Source organism: Onychostoma macrolepis, chromosome 15 (genome assembly GCF_012432095.1).
Source record: "Onychostoma macrolepis isolate SWU-2019 chromosome 15, ASM1243209v1, whole genome shotgun sequence".
In the NCBI taxonomy this organism is placed as follows: domain Eukaryota; kingdom Metazoa; phylum Chordata; class Actinopteri; order Cypriniformes; family Cyprinidae; genus Onychostoma; species Onychostoma macrolepis.
In genome coordinates, this window is record NC_081169.1 from 20,288,536 (window position 1) to 20,310,773 (window position 22,238).

At 37.3% G+C, this 22,238-nt stretch overlaps 2 protein-coding genes across 12 annotated transcripts in view; one reads left to right on the forward strand and one right to left on the reverse strand.

Moving 5' to 3' along the window:
* The window catches only part of nf1a (neurofibromin 1a), a 70,170-nt gene that overhangs the window by 3,205 nt on the left and 44,727 nt on the right, over positions 1 to 22,238 (reverse strand). For 2 of the 10 annotated variants that reach the window (XM_058744859.1, XM_058744855.1), the window contains 23 exons: positions 15,777 to 16,209; positions 14,677 to 15,017; positions 14,089 to 14,291; positions 13,358 to 13,551; positions 13,004 to 13,144; positions 11,327 to 11,606; positions 10,197 to 10,411; positions 9,982 to 10,043; positions 9,743 to 9,884; positions 8,592 to 8,693; positions 8,237 to 8,377; positions 7,947 to 8,073; positions 7,299 to 7,430; positions 7,068 to 7,203; positions 6,746 to 6,912; positions 6,533 to 6,655; positions 6,293 to 6,411; positions 5,999 to 6,099; positions 3,430 to 3,572; positions 3,038 to 3,084; positions 2,176 to 2,392; positions 1,655 to 1,732; positions 1,073 to 1,126 (listed from right to left, as the gene is read on the reverse strand). In XM_058744859.1, coding sequence (XP_058600842.1) covers positions 1,073 to 1,126; positions 1,655 to 1,732; positions 2,176 to 2,392; positions 3,038 to 3,084; positions 3,430 to 3,572; positions 5,999 to 6,099; positions 6,293 to 6,411; positions 6,533 to 6,655; positions 6,746 to 6,912; positions 7,068 to 7,203; positions 7,299 to 7,430; positions 7,947 to 8,073; positions 8,237 to 8,377; positions 8,592 to 8,693; positions 9,743 to 9,884; positions 9,982 to 10,043; positions 10,197 to 10,411; positions 11,327 to 11,606; positions 13,004 to 13,144; positions 13,358 to 13,551; positions 14,089 to 14,291; positions 14,677 to 15,017; positions 15,777 to 16,209 — 3,698 coding nt within the window. Of the gene's footprint in view, positions 1 to 1,072; positions 1,127 to 1,588; positions 1,733 to 2,175; positions 2,393 to 3,037; positions 3,085 to 3,429; positions 3,573 to 5,998; positions 6,100 to 6,292; positions 6,412 to 6,532; positions 6,656 to 6,745; positions 6,913 to 7,067; positions 7,204 to 7,298; positions 7,431 to 7,946; positions 8,074 to 8,236; positions 8,378 to 8,591; positions 8,694 to 9,742; positions 9,885 to 9,981; positions 10,044 to 10,196; positions 10,412 to 11,326; positions 11,607 to 13,003; positions 13,145 to 13,357; positions 13,552 to 14,088; positions 14,292 to 14,676; positions 15,018 to 15,776; positions 16,210 to 22,238 lie in introns of all 10 variants that reach the window. The other 8 variants (XM_058744865.1, XM_058744863.1, XR_009266086.1 and 5 more) reach the window with 7 other exon arrangements.
* On the forward strand, positions 12,289 to 22,205 carry LOC131520548 (protein EVI2B). 2 transcript variants are annotated; one of them, XM_058744870.1, is made up of 4 exons: positions 12,289 to 12,429; positions 16,471 to 16,642; positions 17,451 to 19,322; positions 19,734 to 22,205. In XM_058744870.1, exons 3-4 carry the CDS (start codon positions 19,303 to 19,305, stop codon positions 21,301 to 21,303), a joined length of 1,590 nt encoding a protein of 529 aa, XP_058600853.1. In that variant the 5' UTR covers positions 12,289 to 12,429; positions 16,471 to 16,642; positions 17,451 to 19,302; the 3' UTR covers positions 21,304 to 22,205. The 2 variants fall into 2 exon arrangements, with proteins under 2 accessions (XP_058600853.1, XP_058600854.1); XM_058744871.1 differs by lacking the exon at positions 16,471 to 16,642.

Consider the following 22,238-nt stretch of genomic DNA (forward strand, 5'->3'; position numbering starts at 1 on the left):
AATTACACTATGTATTAATTTATTTAACTTTTAATTCATTTTAATAAATTCATTTATTTAACTAATTTATTTATATAACAATAATATACATTTAAAATTATATAATATATAAACAGAGCCTTATGTCTCTCATGACGTAGAGGATATAGGCCCGGTTTCACAGACAGGGTTTAGACTAAACCAGGATTAGGCCATAGTTCAATTAGGACATTTAAGTAACTTTTATAAATGTACTTAGAAAAAAACTTTACTGGTGTGCATCTTGAGACAAAACAAAGGCACAGATATATTTTAAGATCAGTCAGTGCAAGTTTCTTTCAGTTGAAACAGCTCAGACTTACATTTTAGTCTAGGATTATAGGCTTAAGCCTTATCTGTGAAACCTGGGGTAAATTAAGTAAGAAAATATTTAAACAAAATAAAATAATTAATCCTATCTATATTAAAAAAAAAAAAAAAAAGAATTGCATAATATTTAATTTAATAATTGTTTATTTTTATCATAAAAACAAAACGTTTCGTTTTAATTTAAAATTATATAAAATTAATATTTTTTAAGATAAATTAAAATAAAAAAAAAAAAAAAATATATATATATATATATAAATAAAATAAAATGTGCCAAGTAACAATTCATATACACTAATCAACATTTGAAGTGGATCAAAAACCTTTCATCAAAGTTGTCCTAAAACCAAAATGCGTTCTTGTCTTAGGACAACTTTGATGAACTTTTTTGATCCGCTTCAAATGTTGACTACTGTATATTTATATACAGTATTTATATACTTAATCTTTTTAAAATTAAAACTTAAATTAACCAAGGGTTAAAAATGTCAATGGCCTAACAATTTCAAGCGTGAAAGCCTTTCAGAATGCTTTTAAAACTGCAAATGTTCTGTGTGTGGTTAATATCAGGCCCTTGTAATCTCTCTTCACACTTCTGTTAAAGCAGCCCCTCTTGCTTTGATCTGACAGTAGCATCTACTACGGACTCCAGCAGCAGATTTACAATTCAAACACTGCGAATGGCAACAACTGCTATTTTCACACAACAGAGGTCGATGAGTACCTGGGAGGACGAGGTGAGGTGGGAATACAGCCGACTTAGAGCAAGGCAGACAGGCTTCACACAGAGAGAGTAGAAAAGAAAAAAAAAAAAAAAAGAAAAAAAGACATGAGTGACACATTCACAACTCAAAAGAGGACAGGAAGGACAGATGAATGGAAGAAACAGGAAATCAAAATAAAAATGGCAGCTTACAGATATCTAACGTTTTGCGTTTTACTCTAAATGACCAACAAAAGCAGAGTTCTGCTGAACAGTGAAGCTAAGCAGTAGCTGATATTAGCTCAAAATGCAGATTAGATCCATATCAAAAGGAGAAATTAGTGAGAAGGAATGTGATTTAGACTTTCAATTTAGTGCTTGCTGGATCATCTAATGACTTTGTTACATATATACGTATATAGGAATACCTCCGTTATGAATATACACCCTTTAATGGCCAATTTAAACTGAATAGTATTACACTGCCACCACTGAAAAAAAATTAAAAGACAAGAAATAGGCACTTAAATAAGTTACCACAGTTCGCAAACTATAGAACTGGACATTAATTGCCCAACACAGCTCTATAGTTTAGGTTTGTACCAGCTGTTTTCGGTGGCACCTCCTCTGTGGTTCGTGGATGGGAGAGAGTTGGGGACCGTCTATAAACTATAGGGCCCTCTGAACCGACAGCACATTCCCAATGAAAAGGAGACAGAATGCAGTGAGGTTAATGAAGATACAAACGCAAAGCAAAGGCGTCAAATGCACACACAATCACTGTCAAAGCCCTGTTGGATGATCTACTCTAAATCTTGCACGTCTAGCGAAGCCCGACAAACTGTAAACTGGCGACACTTTTAGAGATCTTGAGATGTGAAAGTAGACAGAAAAGCGCTGAAAACCACAAATGCAGCGTGTTTTCAAACAGAGCTGTTACTGTGTTATTTTTTTTTATTGCTAGGGTATGTCGCAACGACATCACATGTTTTAGCGTTATCATGACTCACGTAACCACATTTACGTGAGCAGGTGTGAGTAGCTCGGGAAGAATGTGAAGTGAGCGACTACCGACTAATTTGCACCTATGCGTGTGTGTAATGATGCAGGAAGTGAGCACTGACCTGGTGAGTGCTGTGAGGTGGCGAGAGACGTCATGGAGTTGGACAGGTTGAGGTTGGCCGTGATGCTGAGCTGGCTCTGGACGGTGGGCGGATATGGAGAGGTGGGTGTGCGCAGTGATTCCTCCCCTCCTTCTTCTTCAATACCAGGCAGGTAAGTATCGATCAAAGCATCTAGGAACTTAACCACAAGCTCAGCATAGTCTGGAATTTGGGTTTGCTGTTGGAGAGAGTAAAAGCAGGAGTGACTATTAATGATTTAGCTTTATTTAACATATTTGGGTCACTAGATATGGCACAAGTAAATCTGAGGGATATTTTTCACCTGTTTCGTCATTATGAGTGCAAGTTTGATTACTCTAAACTTGAGTATGAGCAACAGAAATAGTGACAACACTGGAATGGAATAACCTAGATTATTTAGGATTTGTTGTGGTTATTCTGTTCTAATGGTGTGACAAAGCTATGGGGAAAATCTTTTTTTGTGAAGAAAACTAAAAATTCAAAGGCATTATAACAATAAACATTATAACAATGGAAATATTGGCAGGGAAAGTAAAAACCTGAATTACTGGTCTGACAGGGCAGTATGAAACCGATCATTATTGCTGAGCCATGAAAGGAGGAAAACCGTTCCTTCAGCAAGGGATACATAAGCAATACATTCCTGTCATTTACACCTTTTTAAACCACAGCAGAACTGTGGGAGAGTAAGAGGGCACAGACACAGGATGGGTGCGGGAGATGTTTGGGGAAGCCGTTTTGGTCAATAAATCTAAGAAGCTGCAGAGAGACTGCAGCACACAATTTCTTCACTGCACTCTGTTGGAAAATGAAAAGTGTTTATGGGAGCAGTTAATCATACCTTAGAGAAGGGTCCGGCAAACCTCCAAAGTCCGTTGAAACCGAAACCTGTGAGACAAAGAGAGAGGTGACAGCAGAGACGGATGACAGAGCAAAAGTGATGAAGAGTCAAAAGAAAAAAAGGAAATCAGTCAGACATCAGAAGCTGAAGTAACTCTAAACAAGACGCAAAAAAAAACCTAGTGTTGTTAATCGATTAAAAATTATATGCAAAATCGATTTAATAATAACTAACAGTCTATCAATATTTGCATTTAAAGAATAAATAAATAATAGCACTAAATTAAATATGTGCTGACAGTTGCTACTTTAAAAACTTGCTTTTTAGACAATTAAGAAAGCATCTGTCAAGAAATGTGAATGTTAAGAAATGACTGGAGAGATTGGCTTTACTCTGCAAGCAGGACGGCTGGTATTGAGGAGGAGACTCCTCATGATAAACCACATTCTGAATGATGCCGTGGACGGGGTTCAGGAGGTTGGGGTCCTGGCACATGGAAAGGACGGTGCTTAACTTGGAGTCCAGCAGGTTGTGACTATAATGGATAAAAATGACAGGCAAAATGAATGTCAAACTGCAGGACCAAAACTAAATATACAACAGACTGAATCATTTTCATGCATGTTGTGAAAGCTAATTAATGTAGATTATCTAAAAAAACTTATGTAGGTGTAGTACAAAACAATAACACACCACATTCTTGAAATATTTTTTCATGGAACTCAAAGGGCTAGTGGATTATTATTTGAAAATGTGGCTTTATATGCATTACTCATGCCAAAGACACTCATAGGCATGCATCATTATGATGATTAGTGATTTGGGAGTAGTATCTGTAGCTGTACATTACAGTAATGACACTTTCCGCATATTTTCAAAAATTACTCTCATGAACTAATAAAAACAGTGTCATGACATTGTTTCCATATCTAGCGTACGCAAAAAGATAATTCAATTTCACACAAACAACACATTACCATTCAAGGTTTCATTATAAGAAATTAATAGTTTTATTCAGCAAGGATGCATTCTATTAATCAAAAGTGAGAGTCAAGTAATTTATAGTGTCACAAAAGATTTCTAAATTTCAAATGCTGTCGTTTTGAACTTTTTATTCATTAAATAATCCTAAAAAATGGTTTCTAAAAAAAAATTAAAAAAATTAAAAATTAAACAGTTTTGTGTTTATTTTAGGCTTTTACAGCATTCAAATTTGGCCACAGAAGCTCAAACATGCTTGCTTGACATGATCACCAATGTTCACTGATAGAGGTCGACCGATTAATCGGTTTTGCCGATTAATCGGCACCGATAGTTGATTTGCGGAACTATCGGTTATCGGCAAAAATCCATGCCGATAGTTTTCCGTGTTGTGTCTGTTGCTGGAGTGACTGAGAATGATCTGCTGTCATTATACAGTACGAGAGCGGCCTCTAGAGGCGGAAATCACTGACACCACGTGTTGTTTGTTTTGGCATGTGACACTGTGCGTTGCACAGAGCGGGAAACTCCAGACGCGCATTTAAATACAGCGGACAGAAAATTCTACCGCGGAACAGAGCACCATTCACATAGTTTTCCATTAAATAACATTATATTTGTCCCAAATCATTGTTAATTTACATAATGACTTCACCCTAGGCTATAAATTATGTATTGTGCATTCTTCAGCAAAACGTTTGTCTTTCTGTGGCTCTAATATGGTCTTGTATGCTTCATATAGAGAGCTGTAATATAGATCGCACATTCTCTTTCCGTTTGATCTGTTTTTTTTAAACACCGAACTTCAAACTCATTTATGCCACATAGTTCATTCTTGAAGCAAACTTATGTCCGTTTGGTGATTAAATAAACAGTTTTAGACCGCTGCTTGAATTGAACGTGCCGCGTCTGTTGTGTGACACCTGGGACTTCTCCAAGACGCAGCGCTGCGCTTTTGCACAGTGTGTCACTTGCATATTTTTAAAAATATTTTGATTAGATAATCATGCAGTGTTCTAAAATAGCAGCAAATCAAATGTGAGAGTATACATACAATATCAATAACTTGTGCATGTAATTTTAATATGGCCTTGTCTAGGTATTTCAAGATGGCTATCTTTAAGCATGACTGTTGACATTAAATGGTAATACTTAACAATAAGAGTCCATTTGTAACATTAATGAAAGCTGTAGAAGTATTGTTCCTTGTTAGAGTGTGTTCATTTCGTTTCAACGTTTACTATTACTAATAGGTTTCATTTTTAAATTTTAAAGTTTCTTCTTTTAACATTAGTAAACTATGAAATAACTAATGATCAATATAATAATTAATACTAAATTTTTATTCATTTACAAAGTATGGTTCAGTACTGTTACTGCTTTTTAAAAATAGTAAAGCTCTATTTTAGTATTCGTTCAGTATCCATTTTAAAAACTATCGGTTGATTAATCAGTATCAGCCAGTGTGGTCCAACCTAGCTATCGGTATTGGTAAAATCCACTATCGGTCAACCTCTATTCACTGATGAATGTATATATGTGGGAAAAAAAACTAAATTAATTTTGCTCATTATATAAAGTGATCATGACTCTTCAGAAGACTTGGATTAAGCTCGTAACAAATGTTTTGAAAAAAAAAAAAGTTGAGTTTTGGGTGAACAGACTCTCCCAGATTTCATTAAAAATATCTTAATTTGAGTTTTTAAAGATGAACAAACCTCTTACGGGTTTGGAACGACGTGAGGGCGAGTTAATCATGACAGAATTTCATATTGGAGTGAACTAATCCTTTAACTATTTTAAACATTCAAATCTGTAGGATAATTTTACAAAAACAATTGTTAACACTTCATTTCTTTATCTTTCCATTTACGTAAAGACTTCACCCTGAAACTCATGAAATATGGGAAATAATAGGAGATGAATGGATCTTGAATGACTCAGAGTGATGTGTTGGTATGTAACATGGCAGACACTCACACTACTGGAAAGACCTTGGGGAACACCACACTGGCCTCAGCCAAATACTCATACAAGATGCGCTGATGAAACTCATCTGTAGTGTATTTCACCAGTGTTGCCTGCAATTAAAAACAATACTTCACTATACAACAGTACATATAATATAAAAACTATCATAGATGGAGAAAGAAAAAGATCTTTGTGCTATACACAAGGGAGTTGCAAAAAAACATTCCAATATACAATTTCAAAGACAATTCCACCTGTAGAAGGATTTAAAGAACAAGTTCATAAGTAGAGTGGAGCACACACCAGTACAGTAAGGAGCAGCGTCTGGATCTTCGGGTCTGTGAGAACATTCTCGTCCAGGAGGACATTGGACTCAGACACAGAAACTTTGCGTAAATGGGAGTTGGCTATTCGCTGAGTTTCTGGAATAAAGAAGAGGTGTTGGCAATTCAACCTCTCTCATCCTAATTATCATTTACTGCATATAGATTAGCACTGGCCTGTAGCATAACACATTTAATTCATAATTGTAGAAAAACTCACCTATCTCATAGTCATTTTCAGAAACCCGCCTCATTTTTGGAGGCGTGGTGATGCCAGACTCCATGTCTGGTCTCTTCGGGGCTTTTGAGTCGGAAATCAGGTGATCAAAACTCTTTCTAGTGCCTAGAATAAAAATAAAAGCACTTAAGTATGAAGCTAAAGTAAAGCTACAGCATGTTTAAGAGCCTCTTAGAAAGAATGAAGTCATCAGACCGCTAATACCCAGAAGTTTCTTCGCATTGGCCTGTGACGGCTGGCCCATGTCTACGCTCATGGATTTGCGTGGGCGAAGGCTGGTCTGCCCCATTGCAGAGTATGGAGGTGCAAGACTGCGCTCTGACACTTTCGGAGAAGCCCAAGGCTGGTTTTCACGCAGTAGCCTGACACATAAGAGAGTGTGAAAATCAACAAGCAACAACAACAACAAAAATAATCAATAAAAAAAAAAAAATAATCAATATAGCGTGGTTGGAAAAACAAGTAAATAGGAAAACGAAAACAGAAAATTCAAACCTGTTTGATGAAAAACTCTCACCTGCATCCAGGTTCAGTGTCGTACACAGAGTACGTGTCCATGGGAAAGTTCTCCATGGTAACTTCTGAGAGCAGTAATGACTTCCTGTGCTTTAGACTGCAGCGGCTCCTCACCTCCTCAGACACTGTGAGCAAAGCTGTACACAAACAGGTTTCCATCTGAATTTAGATGCATATTTACTTCATAACATGTTGTGATTGTTTGCTTAAGGTTGTGCTGGCTTTAATGTACCTGCCAGATAGGCCACACTCTGCGTGTTCACCTCAAACTTGTCACAGCTACGGTGTTTTCCCACAAGGCCCAGGAGCGTATGAAGGATACGGACTGTCCTGGCCACAGTGGTGGAAGAGGGATGTCTGTATCCTATAAGAGGAAGAGACAAATATGAGGAACCAGACACATGAAAGACCTTTCACTGATGAATTGCAAATGCTCAATATGATCAATTGTTAAAACTGCTCTGTTTATACAACAGTAATGCATAAATTCATCAACCTAGAAGAGTGAATTCGATTTAAAAAAGGGGGGAAAAAATAATAATAAATCAGGTTCAACATGGATAATTAATATTATTATTTAGATTTATTTTATTTTTCAACCCTTGTCAGCCCTTTAATTTATCAATCAACCCTCTGGAAATATTTATGTAATATGACAAAATAAAACGTAATAAAATTAAATAAATAAAAAAAATAATAAAACTGCATTTTAAACCCAATTTATAATAATAATAGTAATAGTTTTAAGTCAAATTAAAATACATGCATGTTGACCCTAATTTTTTAAATAATTTTTTTTATTATTCATTTGTACAAAACAGCCAATGGGCATTCTAAATGGAAAAACTACAGTGTGATCCATTGATCTTTTAATCATTACCTTTGAGTAAGTGCCCCACTAATGCAAAGTTGAAGTTGGAGGCAAAGTTGAGTCCCACAAAGTGGTCCATTTGTTTACAATGCCATTCCAGAGGCTTCCGTATCTCCATGAAGACCTCCTCAGGACTCTATAAAGGGGTGGAAATGTTTTTATGAAGATAACTGCTTAGAGTTTTACATTCTACCACCTTGATATTTTAGCTCACTAATAATAATAATAATAATAATATCAAGAGTATCAAAACACGTTTTGAGTCTGTGGTTGTCTAAACGTAGATTTCAGTCGGGCACCTTATCATTAAACACTCGGAGGCTGTCCAGTGTGTGCAGGTTCTGCTCCAGTAGGGCGGTACCGGCAGAGTACAGATTCACTTCATCCAACTGAAGCACAGCCACAGCCACCCAGAACAGAGCTTTATGCATGGGAGAGTCCTGCAGATCATTAGACACGCACACACAAAACTATTAATACGTCAAGTGTGTCATTTCTGCACCACCAAACTGAATTGCAAAGATATTTTCAAACTGTTTTCCCTAAACACTAATACATGTATACACCGAGAGAAGTAAATGAAAACAATTTTACTGTAGAGGTAATAACTGCTGATGTTTTAATAATTGAATCCAGCATACAACATGACTGCACCTGATCGAGGAGAGGCTGTAGTTTTGTGAGAGCGATGACGGTGGCCTCAATGAGAACCTGGCTGTTGTAATTATCCGGCCCCTTTAAGCAGCTCTCCAGCCCCTGTGCAGCAACAGCATTAATCAGACAGAGCGGCGGAGCATGACGCCAGCAAATAGTCTGAGCGAATGACACTACAGCAGTTAGACTAGCACTGCATTGCATTCTGCACAGACCTGAATCACACTCTTCATACAACCCAGATCAAATACAGTCACAATACTACAAAAGATGTCTATCATTTAAACACTGGGCAATTTTTCCAAGAATGAATGAGTAGGAATTTAAATTTGGAATTACATGAACAGGAAATTCAATAGCAGTAAATGACAACCGAGAAATGTTATTAGTCCAACCAGTTTGGCATGTTGTGACAAACCATGGCTAATTACATCTATTCACTTTGTCTTATGTAACTCTCCCAGTAACTGATTAAATGCAGTTCTCTAAACTTTGCTCAATACTGTATACATTTCCACAGTTATCAAAATAGATTTGAATGTTTTCAGATGACTTTATAAAAATAAATGGGCATCTTAATTTATTGACTACATAATACACTATTTTTATTTTTCTGAAATAAGTCTCACCAAGGTTACATTTAGTTGATCAAAAATACAACAAAACAGTAATATTGTGAAATACTATTTAACACTAACAAATATTTAAAAATCAAATTTTAATTTTAATTTTATTTTAAAAAGTAACTCAATGTGACCTAATTTATTAAATATGAATAAATATACATAAATTACACGCTAATTTTCAGAGGTGGAATTTTAAACATCGATTAATTATAATATTTTAATGTGCGCGGACATACCCCCATATTTTAGGTATATGATAACATTGTCATGGGCAATAGTTCATTAAAAATTCATATGAATTTGAATTCTACCTCAACTCATTTAAATAAGAATCCTGCATCCTGACAACCTCAAATGAAATTAAACATTAAATTGTCTTATTCTTTTTCCATTCTAATTGGTGCACAGCTATGGTCTTCAATGAATTTGATCAAAAAGTAAACAAACAGAGAAGACCAAGAAGTCGAGCCGATTACAATCAAATCTAAAATGAGGTCGTTTGAGAGAGAAAAACAGAGAGCTAACCCGATCAATGCTGAGCAGAGGACTGGCTTTACTGAGAATACGAATGATCTGTTTGAGCTGTCCATGAGTCACACGTTTACTGATGCAGCCGAACACCACCAGCGCCCTTGGCTGAAGAGATGGGTTATACTGGAATGCAAACCTATTCAAAAAAAGAAAGTACAATTAGTTATTTACATGTGATTGTACAGTTGTAACCGTTTCACAAAAACTCTTGTGAAATGTAGTTTTCAACACACTTTTGTGCCAATTCGGTCCACTGATCCAACCATTTGCATCCAGGAATGTCCCTCATACAGGCCTGGGGAAAAACAATAACTGGTTAAATAACATACATAAAAAGCTTCAAAAAACAAGTAGTTATGGAACTCAAATTCTTTAAACCAATCAGCACAGTGGCTGGAGATACATAAAAGATTACAAATACTTTAAAATGACAGCAGCAGTAACTAACCTCCATAATTTCCAAAAGAGCCTCTGTAACCGTTTCCAGGGAAGACAGAGCAAAGGTCTCTCTCTCATAGGAGCCAGGGGAGAACGAGCGGTCTCTGTAGCTGGAGCGGAAGGCGATGACCGCCGCAGATTTTACCTTACTGATGCCGAACAGCAGGTAGAACTTGGGCAGGGAGAACTCAGTCAGACTCAGACGCAGCACCTGTTTAGTCTCCTCTGCAAAGGCAAAAAACAGGACAGCAAAAAATCAGACAGATCATCTCATGTTAAAACCACCTAATGCCTAGCAAAAAAATCAGCACTACTGCATAGCAATGTAAGGAGTGCATTCCCCATGTAGCACATAGATTTATTCCATTAAGCCATATTTATTCGAAATCAAAAACTTTTTTACATTAAGTCTGTCATACTGCCACAAAATGATTTAGTATCATTACTGTATTCAACATTTTGTTTTTATTAATTCATGCTCTTTAGCAAGTTTAAATTTCCACAAAAAATTTTACAAGTACAGATTTTTGTGTATAACTATGTATAGTATTTTTTTTTCCATTTATTTATTGATTTACTATTATTATTGTTAATTCATTATTAAGGATTTAAATAATTAAAAATTCAGGTATCAGGTATAATTTTGATATCAAGTAGTTGTATTATATATAAAAAATTTTTGGCATAAGCAGTTCTCAAGCATGAGGTTAAAAAATGGACTGGGATCATTCCTTATATACTTGTTAAAACATTTCTAAATTCGTATTTTTATATGGCGATAGCAATATTATAAAAGCAATATTGTGGATAGAGGACTTGTATTTTAACTGGAAACAATGGTTTGAAGTTGAATTTCTTAATGATCAATTTCTTACGAACATAGCTTTTCCCTTCCCACATTGTTAATTGATGGACTGGAGTCATGTGTATTACTGTGATGTTTGTATCAGCTGTTTGGACTCTCATTCTGACGGCACCCATTTACTATCCTATAGTGAGCAAATGATATAATTTCTCCAGATCTGTTCCAATGAAGAAACAAACTCATACATCTTGGATAGCCTGAGGGTGACTACATTATCGGCAAATTTTCATTTTTAGGTCAACTGTTCCTTTACAGTCCTCACTGTTATTTCTCACCACTGAAGTTGAGCTGTGAGCAGGTGCAGAGCGAGTGAATGATGTTGATAACGAGGCCATGCGTTGACGCTCGGAGTGACAGCGGGCCGGTGGCCACCAGCAGAGTGACGACATGGAACAGGTATGGCAGATGAGCGGCCACGTCCAGAGAATTGTTGAAGGAGAGCATGAGCATGTAACGGGCCAGGATGGCAATGTCGTCCCACATCAGGTGCTGCTCAAGGGTGGGAGTGGGGGACAGGCACGTCTTATCGATGATCTTACACATCCGGCCAATCACCTGAGAGAAATGAATAAAGAAATTTTTAGTTACATTGCAAATATGGGCTTTATTTCACTTTAATTAGTCACTAAAGAGTGCTAAATTGAACAATATCACTAAGGCAGTTTAACTATTTTAAGCTTTCAAAATTAGCAAAACAATGACTGGACTCTTTACAAAAAGCATAATTTATCATTTCAAACCACAAATTAGAAACTACTCCAATATAAAAACAAATATAGACACAGTGTGGCTTTTTGTTTTCACTCTGTGACATGCACCTAAACATCATTTGCTCTCTCAGTAAGATTATACTTGGTCCCTCATTTAACCTCAGAGTCCGGCTGCTATACGAGTCTTAGAAAAGCAGACGCAACAACTGGACAAAGCCTGTCCTTGTGCTGCCCGCTGTGACATCAGCAGTGGCTGGCACATGTTAACCAAACAATATTTAGCTTTTCAGCATAGCTGAGCATTTGGGAAAACAACTAAGTATCTTCAGCTAGTTAAAAATGTCTAGTATATATCTAGTTATGGTTACTGCGTCAATCAAGAATCATAAAGACCGAGGTGCTTAAGTTATCGAATTCACAAATGTGGCTCTCCCCTCTGCCCAAGTGTCTGACAATGACGTCCATTGAGCGTAATGACTAACAGTTGCCCATATAATAGGAGCGACTGCCCCGTTGGCTAACTATTGTCTGTCTGTGCACACACGTACAAATTGGGCATTTGTGCACAACACTTAGGATAATAGATATTGGGTAGAAGAGCTAGTCAGCCTGGATAAGATCACAAGAGGAATGATTCAGGAACACAAGAGCCAGAAACACTTTAAGCGGTAAGTCGAAATCTGTTTAAAAGAGTGTTAGTGGGCTATAAATTAACCTAAAAGACCTGTAGGACATTTAGAGATGTGTTAACAAGAAATAAAATTGGTTTAATGGATAATTGAATATAGTAATATTATGGCTGAATATTGTATGATATTAAACATTTAGTAAATATTTCAACTGAGATAAATTGGATGAAATTATACAAAAATGCATGCAATATAAGTCAAGCTGTCCCAGGGCATTTTGAATCATCTTGGGATGAACAAATTGATAACTTTATACATAAATAAAATATTTATTTAAATATATAAAAAGTTAAATAATTAACGAAACTCATTAAAACATTACAACTAAAAACGCAATAGCATCTGTGCTTACAAAATCACTGCAAGAAAAGGTAAAAAAAAAAAAAAAAATTGGTACATTTTGGTTCTGGTTCTGTTGCATTTTCCATGCTCTAAATCATTCATTGCACTTCAGCAATGCAGCAAGATTTATTATTTCAGTACAACCTAACTGAGATGCTACAGTATGTTAAAAACATAAATTCACATAATATGGTGCCCACTAAGTGCTTACCTTGCTAGACACCAGCTTGACGTTTCCTGAAGCCAGAGCTACAGCTGTGTCAGCCATCACTTCAGCCTTGATGGATCCCAAACCCCCAGTAGCACTAGTCTTTATGAAGCTATCCAACACCACATCAAGCAGGTCTGTGATCTATAAACGTAAAAAATGGTGCATTTTGTAACTGCTGACTTGCGAGTTTCTAAAGACATGGGAAGAATTACTATAGAAATATATAGGGGTGTTAGAGTTTGAAGGCATTTGTCATTGTAATGCATGTTTGAAACATTTTGGATGAAATAAGCTACAAAATCAAATTCCTTCAATAAAATCGGGGGAAATTTTACAATTGTTTGAAAGGCTTACCTGACCCAAGCTGCCCCATATCTTCGCCTGTATGGAGGGGTACATCTGCTTCTCATTGATGGTCATAGTAATGAGTTTGTCCAGGATAGCCGTTACACGCTGCCGTTTGGCATCGTCATTGTGTTTACAAAAGCGCACCAAATTACGTAGCCAAGGAGTCATATACTCCAGACACAGATGCTTCAGCTCAATACCTAAAGCACCCAAAAGGAAACACAACATTTTTGTAACAAATGAAAAAAAAAGTGCTTTGCAATGGCTATCATATAAAAATAAATAAATAAATGTTTTGGGATCAGTAAGATTTTTTTACTGTTTTTGAAAGAAGTCTCTTATGCTCATCAAGGCAGCATTTATTTGATCAAAAACACAGTATATAAAAAAAAAAAAACAGTAATATTGCAAAATAATTTGAAATGTAATTTATTCCTGTGATGGAAAAGCAGAAGTTTCAGCAGCCACTACTCTTTCAGAAATCATTCTAATATGGTGGTTTGCTGCTAAAGAATTATATTATACATTATTTGATATTATTATCAAAGTTGTGCTGTTTTAATCTTTTTCAGGATTCTTAAAAGTTTTATAAAAGTCACTTTATATCAATTTAATGCATACTTGTTGAATTATGATATCAATTTCTTCTAAAATAAGAAAAGTTTACCAACACCAAACTTTCTAACAATAACACATTTGTGCAAAATGATGAGTCTTTGTTTGCATGTGACACTGACTTGACTTGCTGAAGCCGGAGATGCACTCTTCCAGGAACTCCAGAGTGAGGTGGGGTTCATTAGCTGCTAGCGTTTTGCTAATGGACACAATAAAAAGTGTGTTGTTGGCTGGGATGCACAAGCCAGATGTTTCCAGGAGCTGGCCTTCAATCTTCAGGTTGAAGGTGCAGGTTAAGGCACAAAGGAGATTGTATGCAGCTGACCTGTTGAAGGAGTTTTTAGTTAAGATCAAGTCATTTTCAGAAGCAAAACTAATTTACTTTAATACATTAGTTTCCATATTTGCAGAAATTGAAGTGGCATTTCATTTTTACATAATAGGTTCTGTCTGGTTCCAACTGTGGGGCGGCAAGTTCAAGTGCCGCCTCAGTTGAACTAAAGACACAAAGGAGCAGTATTAGCATTTCTAATCAGTTCACCAAAACAAAGACAGAAGCCTGCAGATAAAAGGCTCATTGTCAGAACAACAACAGCGGGGCGCATTGGACCATTCGCCCAAAACTATCAAGTTGTTAGGCTGAAAAACAGCCTGAGCATGGCCTAAATCTCAATCTCCCAAGATGCCAGGCAAAGCGAACTGATTCTCACCTCAGACTGGGGTCAGAGCTTCCCAGGTTGAGGAGGGCGATGTTGAGCAGGGTGCCAGGAACATCTTTAGGCCTGATCTTTGTGTGCTGAGGAATGGAGTCTGGTTGAGAAAGCTCCCAGCGTGTGCGGATGTGGATGATGGACTGAACGATGGCTTCACACTCCTGGTGCATGAACGTGAGAGGGGTGCCCTGATTAGCGATGGTCAGTGTGAACTGATTCTCATCCACCAGGCATATCTCCTCGATCTCTGAAGCATAGTATATGTCGTTCAGGAAAACAGGCTGTCCCAGGACGCGCGTTCGCTCGGCCGAGGTCACCTGAACAGCTGTTGATCCCACCTAGGTAGAATGGGCCAGAAAAAGGAGTGTAAAACTCTGGGATTTACATTTTGGGTTGTAGCACCATACAAGTCAATATTTAAAAACACTTATAATTTAATAACACTGTTAAATCTTCTGAAAATCTCAAAATGAATATCAATTTTTATATTTTACAATACAATATTGTGATACTTAAATTCATTTGTAGCATTGAAAAATAAAAAAATATTTTTAAATACATTTATTACATTATTTTACAGAGCTTCGCACATAACTTAGAATTAATTATAAGAAATTATGTGTGTGTGTGTGTGTGTCTATCATAAACACAAATTCAGAATTTGTTCCCATTAAGACTTAATTTGTTCACACATTTTAATTAAATCAAAATGAGGGCAAAAATTTGTAAAACCTTGATACAATTTAATAAAACATGGAAACTAATTTCTAATTTGTCTCCACTGTTTAACCAAAACGAGGGATTGAATTAATAAAATTTCGCTTGTGGTAATAAATTCTTAATTCTTGACTATGATAAATACATTTTTGTCTGCATGTCATGTGCAGGGCTCTATATTATGCGTTTCATTTGTTATATAAATTGACTTAGAAAAGTACAGAACTTCAATATTAGCCATTTATCAGTTACCAGCCATAACATGACAATTCTTATAGGCTTTAATATGGGTTAAATTAAGAAACTTATTAACGTAGCCAATATTGGTACCTAAAATACCCTCAAAATAACACTTGGATCGAGTTTTACAATGAGCTTACCTTGATCGACACCTTTGTGTCCTTGTGCGCCAGTTTCAGGGCATTGTGGAACACTTTGAGGTCCTCTTCCAGTGCCAAGGTAGCTGCAGGCAGCTTCTGCTGCTCGGGTTCAATGTGTTCAGCTAGACGTGCAGGCGAGTCAATAAACAGCAACTTCTTGCTCCCCTTGAGGCCAGTCAGTAGTCGCTCGTGATATTTGGTGTACTCTCGTACCCAGGTGTTGCAGTTGTAGATGTACACCGCAGCCACATTCTCATAGGCGAAGTTTGGAAAGACCACAAACCACTTGGATAAGAAGTCCGTCTTAAAGCGGTTACTGGGGCCCACGTGGGTGAGGTCTACTACGATCTCGTAGTGCTTGGCATAGTACGGTTTGAGCGTCAGAAGGACGTGGTAGATCAGAAGATCGCCATTGATTTGTCCGGTTTTGAACCTAGAGAGAAATAACAACAATATTTTGAATTTGAATGTGTTTTTGCTTCTAAAGGCAATGCACTGCACATCTTTGAGAAGTGTATTTTGTGAATGTCTAAAAATATATATGCGCCAAAAACAACAATGCATTTGTCATTTCAAACACTTCAAACAAGAGCGGTCTGTATCAATTCCCTTAAATGGCAAACTTCTGACAGCTTACACAGAATGGAAACCTGTTTAACAAATATAGACCTGTTTTCTACTGTTGTAACCACAGGTCAAGAGCATCTCAACTGAAGAACACCTTAATAACATCAGCAAACGTGGGGGACAGGAAGTGATTGTGTACCGTATAGCAATATATCAAGGCTCATTGCTTCAGATCGTGGTTCATCTACTAGCTCTCCCTCTCCGGATAAGTCCCTAGGAAAGGTTCTAGATCTACTTTAGTAAGTACTTATTAGTTCACCAATTATCTGTAAAGCTAATGTGTAATTGAGAGTTTGGAAAACATAAGGCAGGAAAACAAACTACTCAGTCTAGTGTTTTTATTATACAGTTAAAGGGTTTTTAAACCTAATTTAACAATAGATTTGGTGCATTTTAAAATTAACATACACTAATTAAAATCATAGCGATTCATGTTAAATTTTGTACACTACCGTTCAGAACATTGGGTTTGGTAAGAATTTTTAATGTTTTTAAAAAGTCTCTTATGCTCACCAAAAGTGCATTTATTTGATCAAAAATACAGGAAAACAGGTATAGTAAAGTAGCTCAAATTAAATTTTCAGTTACACGATCCTTCAGGAATCATTGTAATATGCTGATTTGATGCTCAAGAAACATTTATTATCAAATGTTGAAAACAGTTGTGCTTCTTAATATTTATGGAAACATGATTCAATGTGATTCAGGATTCTTAAGTTCAGTAGTAAGGAATTTATTTGAAATAGAAATGTCAACTGTCTTACTTTCACTTACAACCAATTTAAGGCATCCTTGCTGAATATAAGCATTAACTTTAAAAAATCTTACTGACCCCAAACGTTTGAATGGTAGTGTACATGAATAATGTTTTTTCCATTAGCCAAGCTTTTTACATTAAGTTTGAACAGACAAGTTGATTGCTACTGGAAACTTTTTGCATCATGCCTGGTTAAGACAGTGTAATGTGTACTGAAAAGCTAAATGAACTACTACAGAATATTCAAAAGAGCATGACCTGCTGAATAACGGTACTTGTTTGTTACACAGATCTCAAAATACAGTGACAATGCAGACCGCAAACGAGCTGATGTACAACACCACCACAGAAGAGTATGAGGTCCTCAACATTTCTTTTGCAACGACTAGTTTGCCTGCAACTGGTGCCGCCGAGATCAGCTGTTTTATCGATGCCCAGCTAGCGTTTATAGCAACAGCAACTGCTGGCGGCATCATCCTGGTCCTTCTAACCTCCACCATAGTGTTGGCATGTACCGTCTCAAGCCTGAAACGTCGTCACCGGGCCCCTCGTCCATCCCGAAGCAATGCAGACCTAGTGAGTGGAACGGGCTACTGGGGTACCGAGAGAAGAGAGGGCGGCATTGTGGGTCCATGCGAAACCAGCGTTCTACTGGAGGAGGTAAAGACAGACGGCGAGGAGGAAGAGATCCATGATGGCGCGGCAGGGCCGAGCCAATACATCACCACTTCTAACGCAGCCGGTGATTCAGAGAGCATCCCGACAGCCATGCAGAGCTCAACCTCCAGGGATTCTTGCATAGATCCCATAAGTTTGGAGAATATGCCTCTGATGGTGTAAAGTAGAAGAGCTTTTTTTGTATGCTGGGCTCTGATGTCAGGCATTTTACTTCTCTTTTTTGCCTTTTTTAAAATGTCTTCAACATCTACTGCAGTAAAAAAGCAAGCTAACAAAAGTTCCCAGTTACAAGTGGTCATACAGGGTTTTTCAGAATTGTTTAACTAACTACAATTTCTGCTCATCCTGTTAAAAGGAATTTTCTTGTAATATTAGATGAATTTGATGGGTCAAATAGTCAGTAAATGGAAAACTTTGACCTTTTCACAGATGAGGTCAATGCAGTTTTCTCATCTCAATCAGCTATGGAGATCTGTTTAGTCTGTTTAGGATGACAAGGACAATAAGAAAATGAAATTTCTGTGTATGATTGTATATTTTGTGAAATTGGTATTTAACATCAGTATTGACTGAAATTTTTTTAATACAGCAAGCAGCAGCACATACCCAGAAATCGAAAAGCACATTCACTTTCTGTAGATGGAAGCGAAATAGATGAACGCTATACTCTGCATAAATAGCAGACCACAATGTGCCTAAAACTGGTGTTGTAATTTCTACAGTAATTTCCACTACAGTCACCTGCATTGCAAAAATAATGAACACGCATCTGCCATTAGTCAGTCAAACAGTTTAGATGGAACAGACTACGAATTACTTATTTATATTTGACTCCAAATATTAAGCAGGGACAAAAGAAATCACACACTTTAGCTTTAAAATGGGTAAAGCAATACCACACAGCCTTAAAAATCCTATAACAATGAGCACGTTTTCTATCTCAGAACACTGACATCTCAATATAAATAAAATGAAATGCTAATGACAAAAATGCTTGTTCTGTTTATCATTTACAACCAGATTTTGATATTGCCTGAGTGTTGCAATGCTACTGTTAATATAGTTGGCAGATTTTGAAGGTATTATTGGTGGTTGAAAAGGAACTTTCCAAGATTACAAAATGAGAGACATGAGATAATTTCTCTTTAGATGGCTTCTGCTCTGCAAAGAATTCTTACAATTAGATAAATCTGAAGATAATTAATAACCGTTCTTTAAAAAAAAAAAAAAATTAACATCAATGCTTTAAAACACACATTAAAAATGAGCCTCATATCCTAGAACAGAGTTTAGACAGAAAAAAAGTGCTTCTGTTTTTCATACTCCGTTACCACAGATTCTTTCCTCAGAAAAAAAAAAACAACTGCTATTAGCAAAAACGAATGCAGCCATTTCACAGCTTCATTTCCTGTCAAGTGAAGTGACAGTTCCGTATTCATCTCTATATACTTCAGTCTTTAACAAATGCTTCAGAGGATGCCTGGGTAAGTAAATATTCTGCTGTTTTGTCTAGCATAAACCAATAATTGTTACTTGACACTGCACAGCAAAACTTTTAAGTGTATCTGTTTTTAACATTTAAAAGCATATAACTACATGGCACTACAAAAAAAAAAAAAAAAAAAGTAGAAAACGGTCTGTTGGAAGCTAGTTGCTTCTACAGTGACTAAAATAAATGAAAAACCTACATTTTTCATTGTTAGTCTGCATCGCCAAGTATTCACCTACCATGTGTGCACGATCTGTATACACAGACATTAGGTGTTGTCTTTTTGAGAAGTCATATGAAAATGATAAACGCAAAATCTGAGCATGCTGCATGTGTCCTATAAGAATTTTAGGGATATAAAATGGCCTGTTGACTCTTATGTGCAAAAATGTCTCTTTTTGGCAAGGTTCTCTAAGGACACCATGAGGACTACTCTTTGCACACTTGTCTTCCTCTTCTCTCTACCATGGAGTCTAAATGGCCATTTAACAACCAGCAATAAGAATATTGCGGTAACAAACCCAGCAGAAAATGCATCACGGCAGAGGGACTACACTACTGATTCTGGAACAGAAAACGTGGTTTCACTTTCAAGAAGGGTTCAGACGCAACAACTTACGAGTCACTCTGAGCAGCGAGAGATCAGGCTGAGGACAGCCAATGATGAAGATGAGACATCAAGGACAAGGAGGGATGTACATTATGACAAACACAACTTTACTACTACGTCCACACACCCTGAAGCGCAAATGCAGGACGAGGTAACTCAAAAAAAGGAACAACAAAAACCAACAGAAAGTTCCCGCAGACCACATATTACATCTCTTTTGCAAACAGAGAATGCTACAGAATTTAATGTCTTTGCTAAACCATCCGATGCCACAAGAGCAGATGTTTCGGCAGAGGAAAAGACGAGCAGTGGACTTTCTGAGACACAGAAAGCCACTCAGGAAACACCTTCTACTTCCGATTTCTCTGGGCTTTATGATGCGCAAGCAAATACAAGAGTCATGGAAACCAGCAACAAAGCCAGCACAAATAAAGATGTTCCAATAGCCCAGCCCACAATGGAGACTTCAGGCCAACCAAGCCCAATGACTCATGCCCACACTTCCGCAATAGCAACTGTGGCAGATTTCAAAGGGACTCTAAGCACCAATGGAGTGAAAACCACAGAGGTGAAAGAAGTCACAGACAAGTGGACACGCACTCAAGGACCTGAGCTTGAGACTTTATCTACGACTAAGCCAAAGATGATGTTGACGACCACTAGAAAGACCACCAAAAAGCTAAGACCTCCTCCACCAAAAGACAAGCAGCAAGCGAACCCAGGTCCTGCTGTGGGGGCTGTGATCGGCACCACATTTGTCTTGATGTTCATAGCCATAATCTTTATCTTGGTAAGGAAAAGCAAAATGCAAAGAAAGCAGCTAGAAAATCCCGAGTGGGCCGGACCCTCACCATTTCTGGATGGCGACGTTCAAGCGAACCTGCCAAATACGGAAGAATCCGAGGCCATCAATAGACAAGGCTTCAACCAGATGTCCAGATACCTCTCCCAACGGCTCTCAAAACACCTGACATTCGGGAGGAACTCAAGTGAGGAAGTTCTCATGGGGGACATCCTGCAAGGAAGCACGTTTGGCAGACAAAATCCAGATGAGGTCCAAGCCCCCAATGGGAACCCCATAGCTGCTCAAGACTCAACCGAGACAGAAGAAAACAAAATCCTGGAAGGTCAAGAATCTGTGCACTCTTCTGATACCAAAACACCTACGTCAGGAAGTGAACAAGAAACTGTGAAAGAATCAAAGCAGACTGATGACCTCACTGCATCCATGTCTTCTGGCCCGGATACTGTAATTAAACCTCCTCTACCTTTAGTGTCTATAGATCTTGATTCACTTTCAGAAGAAGCAGCTCCTTTGCAAACATCAGATGGTGGGATTATTCCACCAGCTCCACCACTGCCCTAATCTCATGTGACTATCTACAAACCAACCAACATACTCAAATTTTCTTTCTAAAAATCAAACAAATTATGTAAACATGATTGCTTGTGACCTTGATGCATCAAAACCAAAAGTTCAGGACATAATGAAGAGGTTGTGGTTTTTATTAGCCAATAGGCTTTAATTATGTCACAATTGGTAATCATGATACGCTACTTGCCAATCAATGGCAGCTTCATCTGGAGAGAATCTGACTGGACAAAAAGCTGTGTAGTTCGTGATGAGTCATCAATATTCTTGGTCAGGGGTGTCCAATCCTTCTCCTGGAGGACCAATGTCCAGCAGAATTTAGCTCCAACACACTTGCCTAGAAGTTTATAGTAAGTCTGAAGATCTTATTCAACTGCTTCAGGTGTGTTTAAATAGGGTTGGAGCTAAATTTTACAGGACAGTGGCCCTCCAACAGGTTTAGACACTGCAGTTCTTGGTTGATTTACCCAGAAGAGAGCCTGTACATTTTAAATCTGTATATCTGCTTAAGGTTAGTGCAAGCACACCAGCATATAGCTGCTTCAAAGCTAAGAACTAAGAGCTAACAAAAAGATTTCATTAGGTCTTTAAAACGTCAATGCTTTTGTCATTTTAATACTTTAACAGCTAAAAGCAAAAGCATGTATGGCTAGCTCATGCATAAAATCCACAGCATGTCCAGTCTTCGTTCTTAATAACTTAAGTGTGTGTGAGAAAGAGAATGTAGCCTTAATACCCAGTTTGTGAATGAATTACTGCATTGCTATAGCTACTGGGAGCATGTCTGAGCTTCAAACTGAGAGGAACTGTCAGACGAACAGACCCAATTGCAGCTCACTCTAAAAATACAAAGTGTTGCAACAACACGGTCTTGTGTCCTTCTTTCCTTCAGCTGTAAAACAAAAAGGTTAAATGTTAGTCGCAGGACT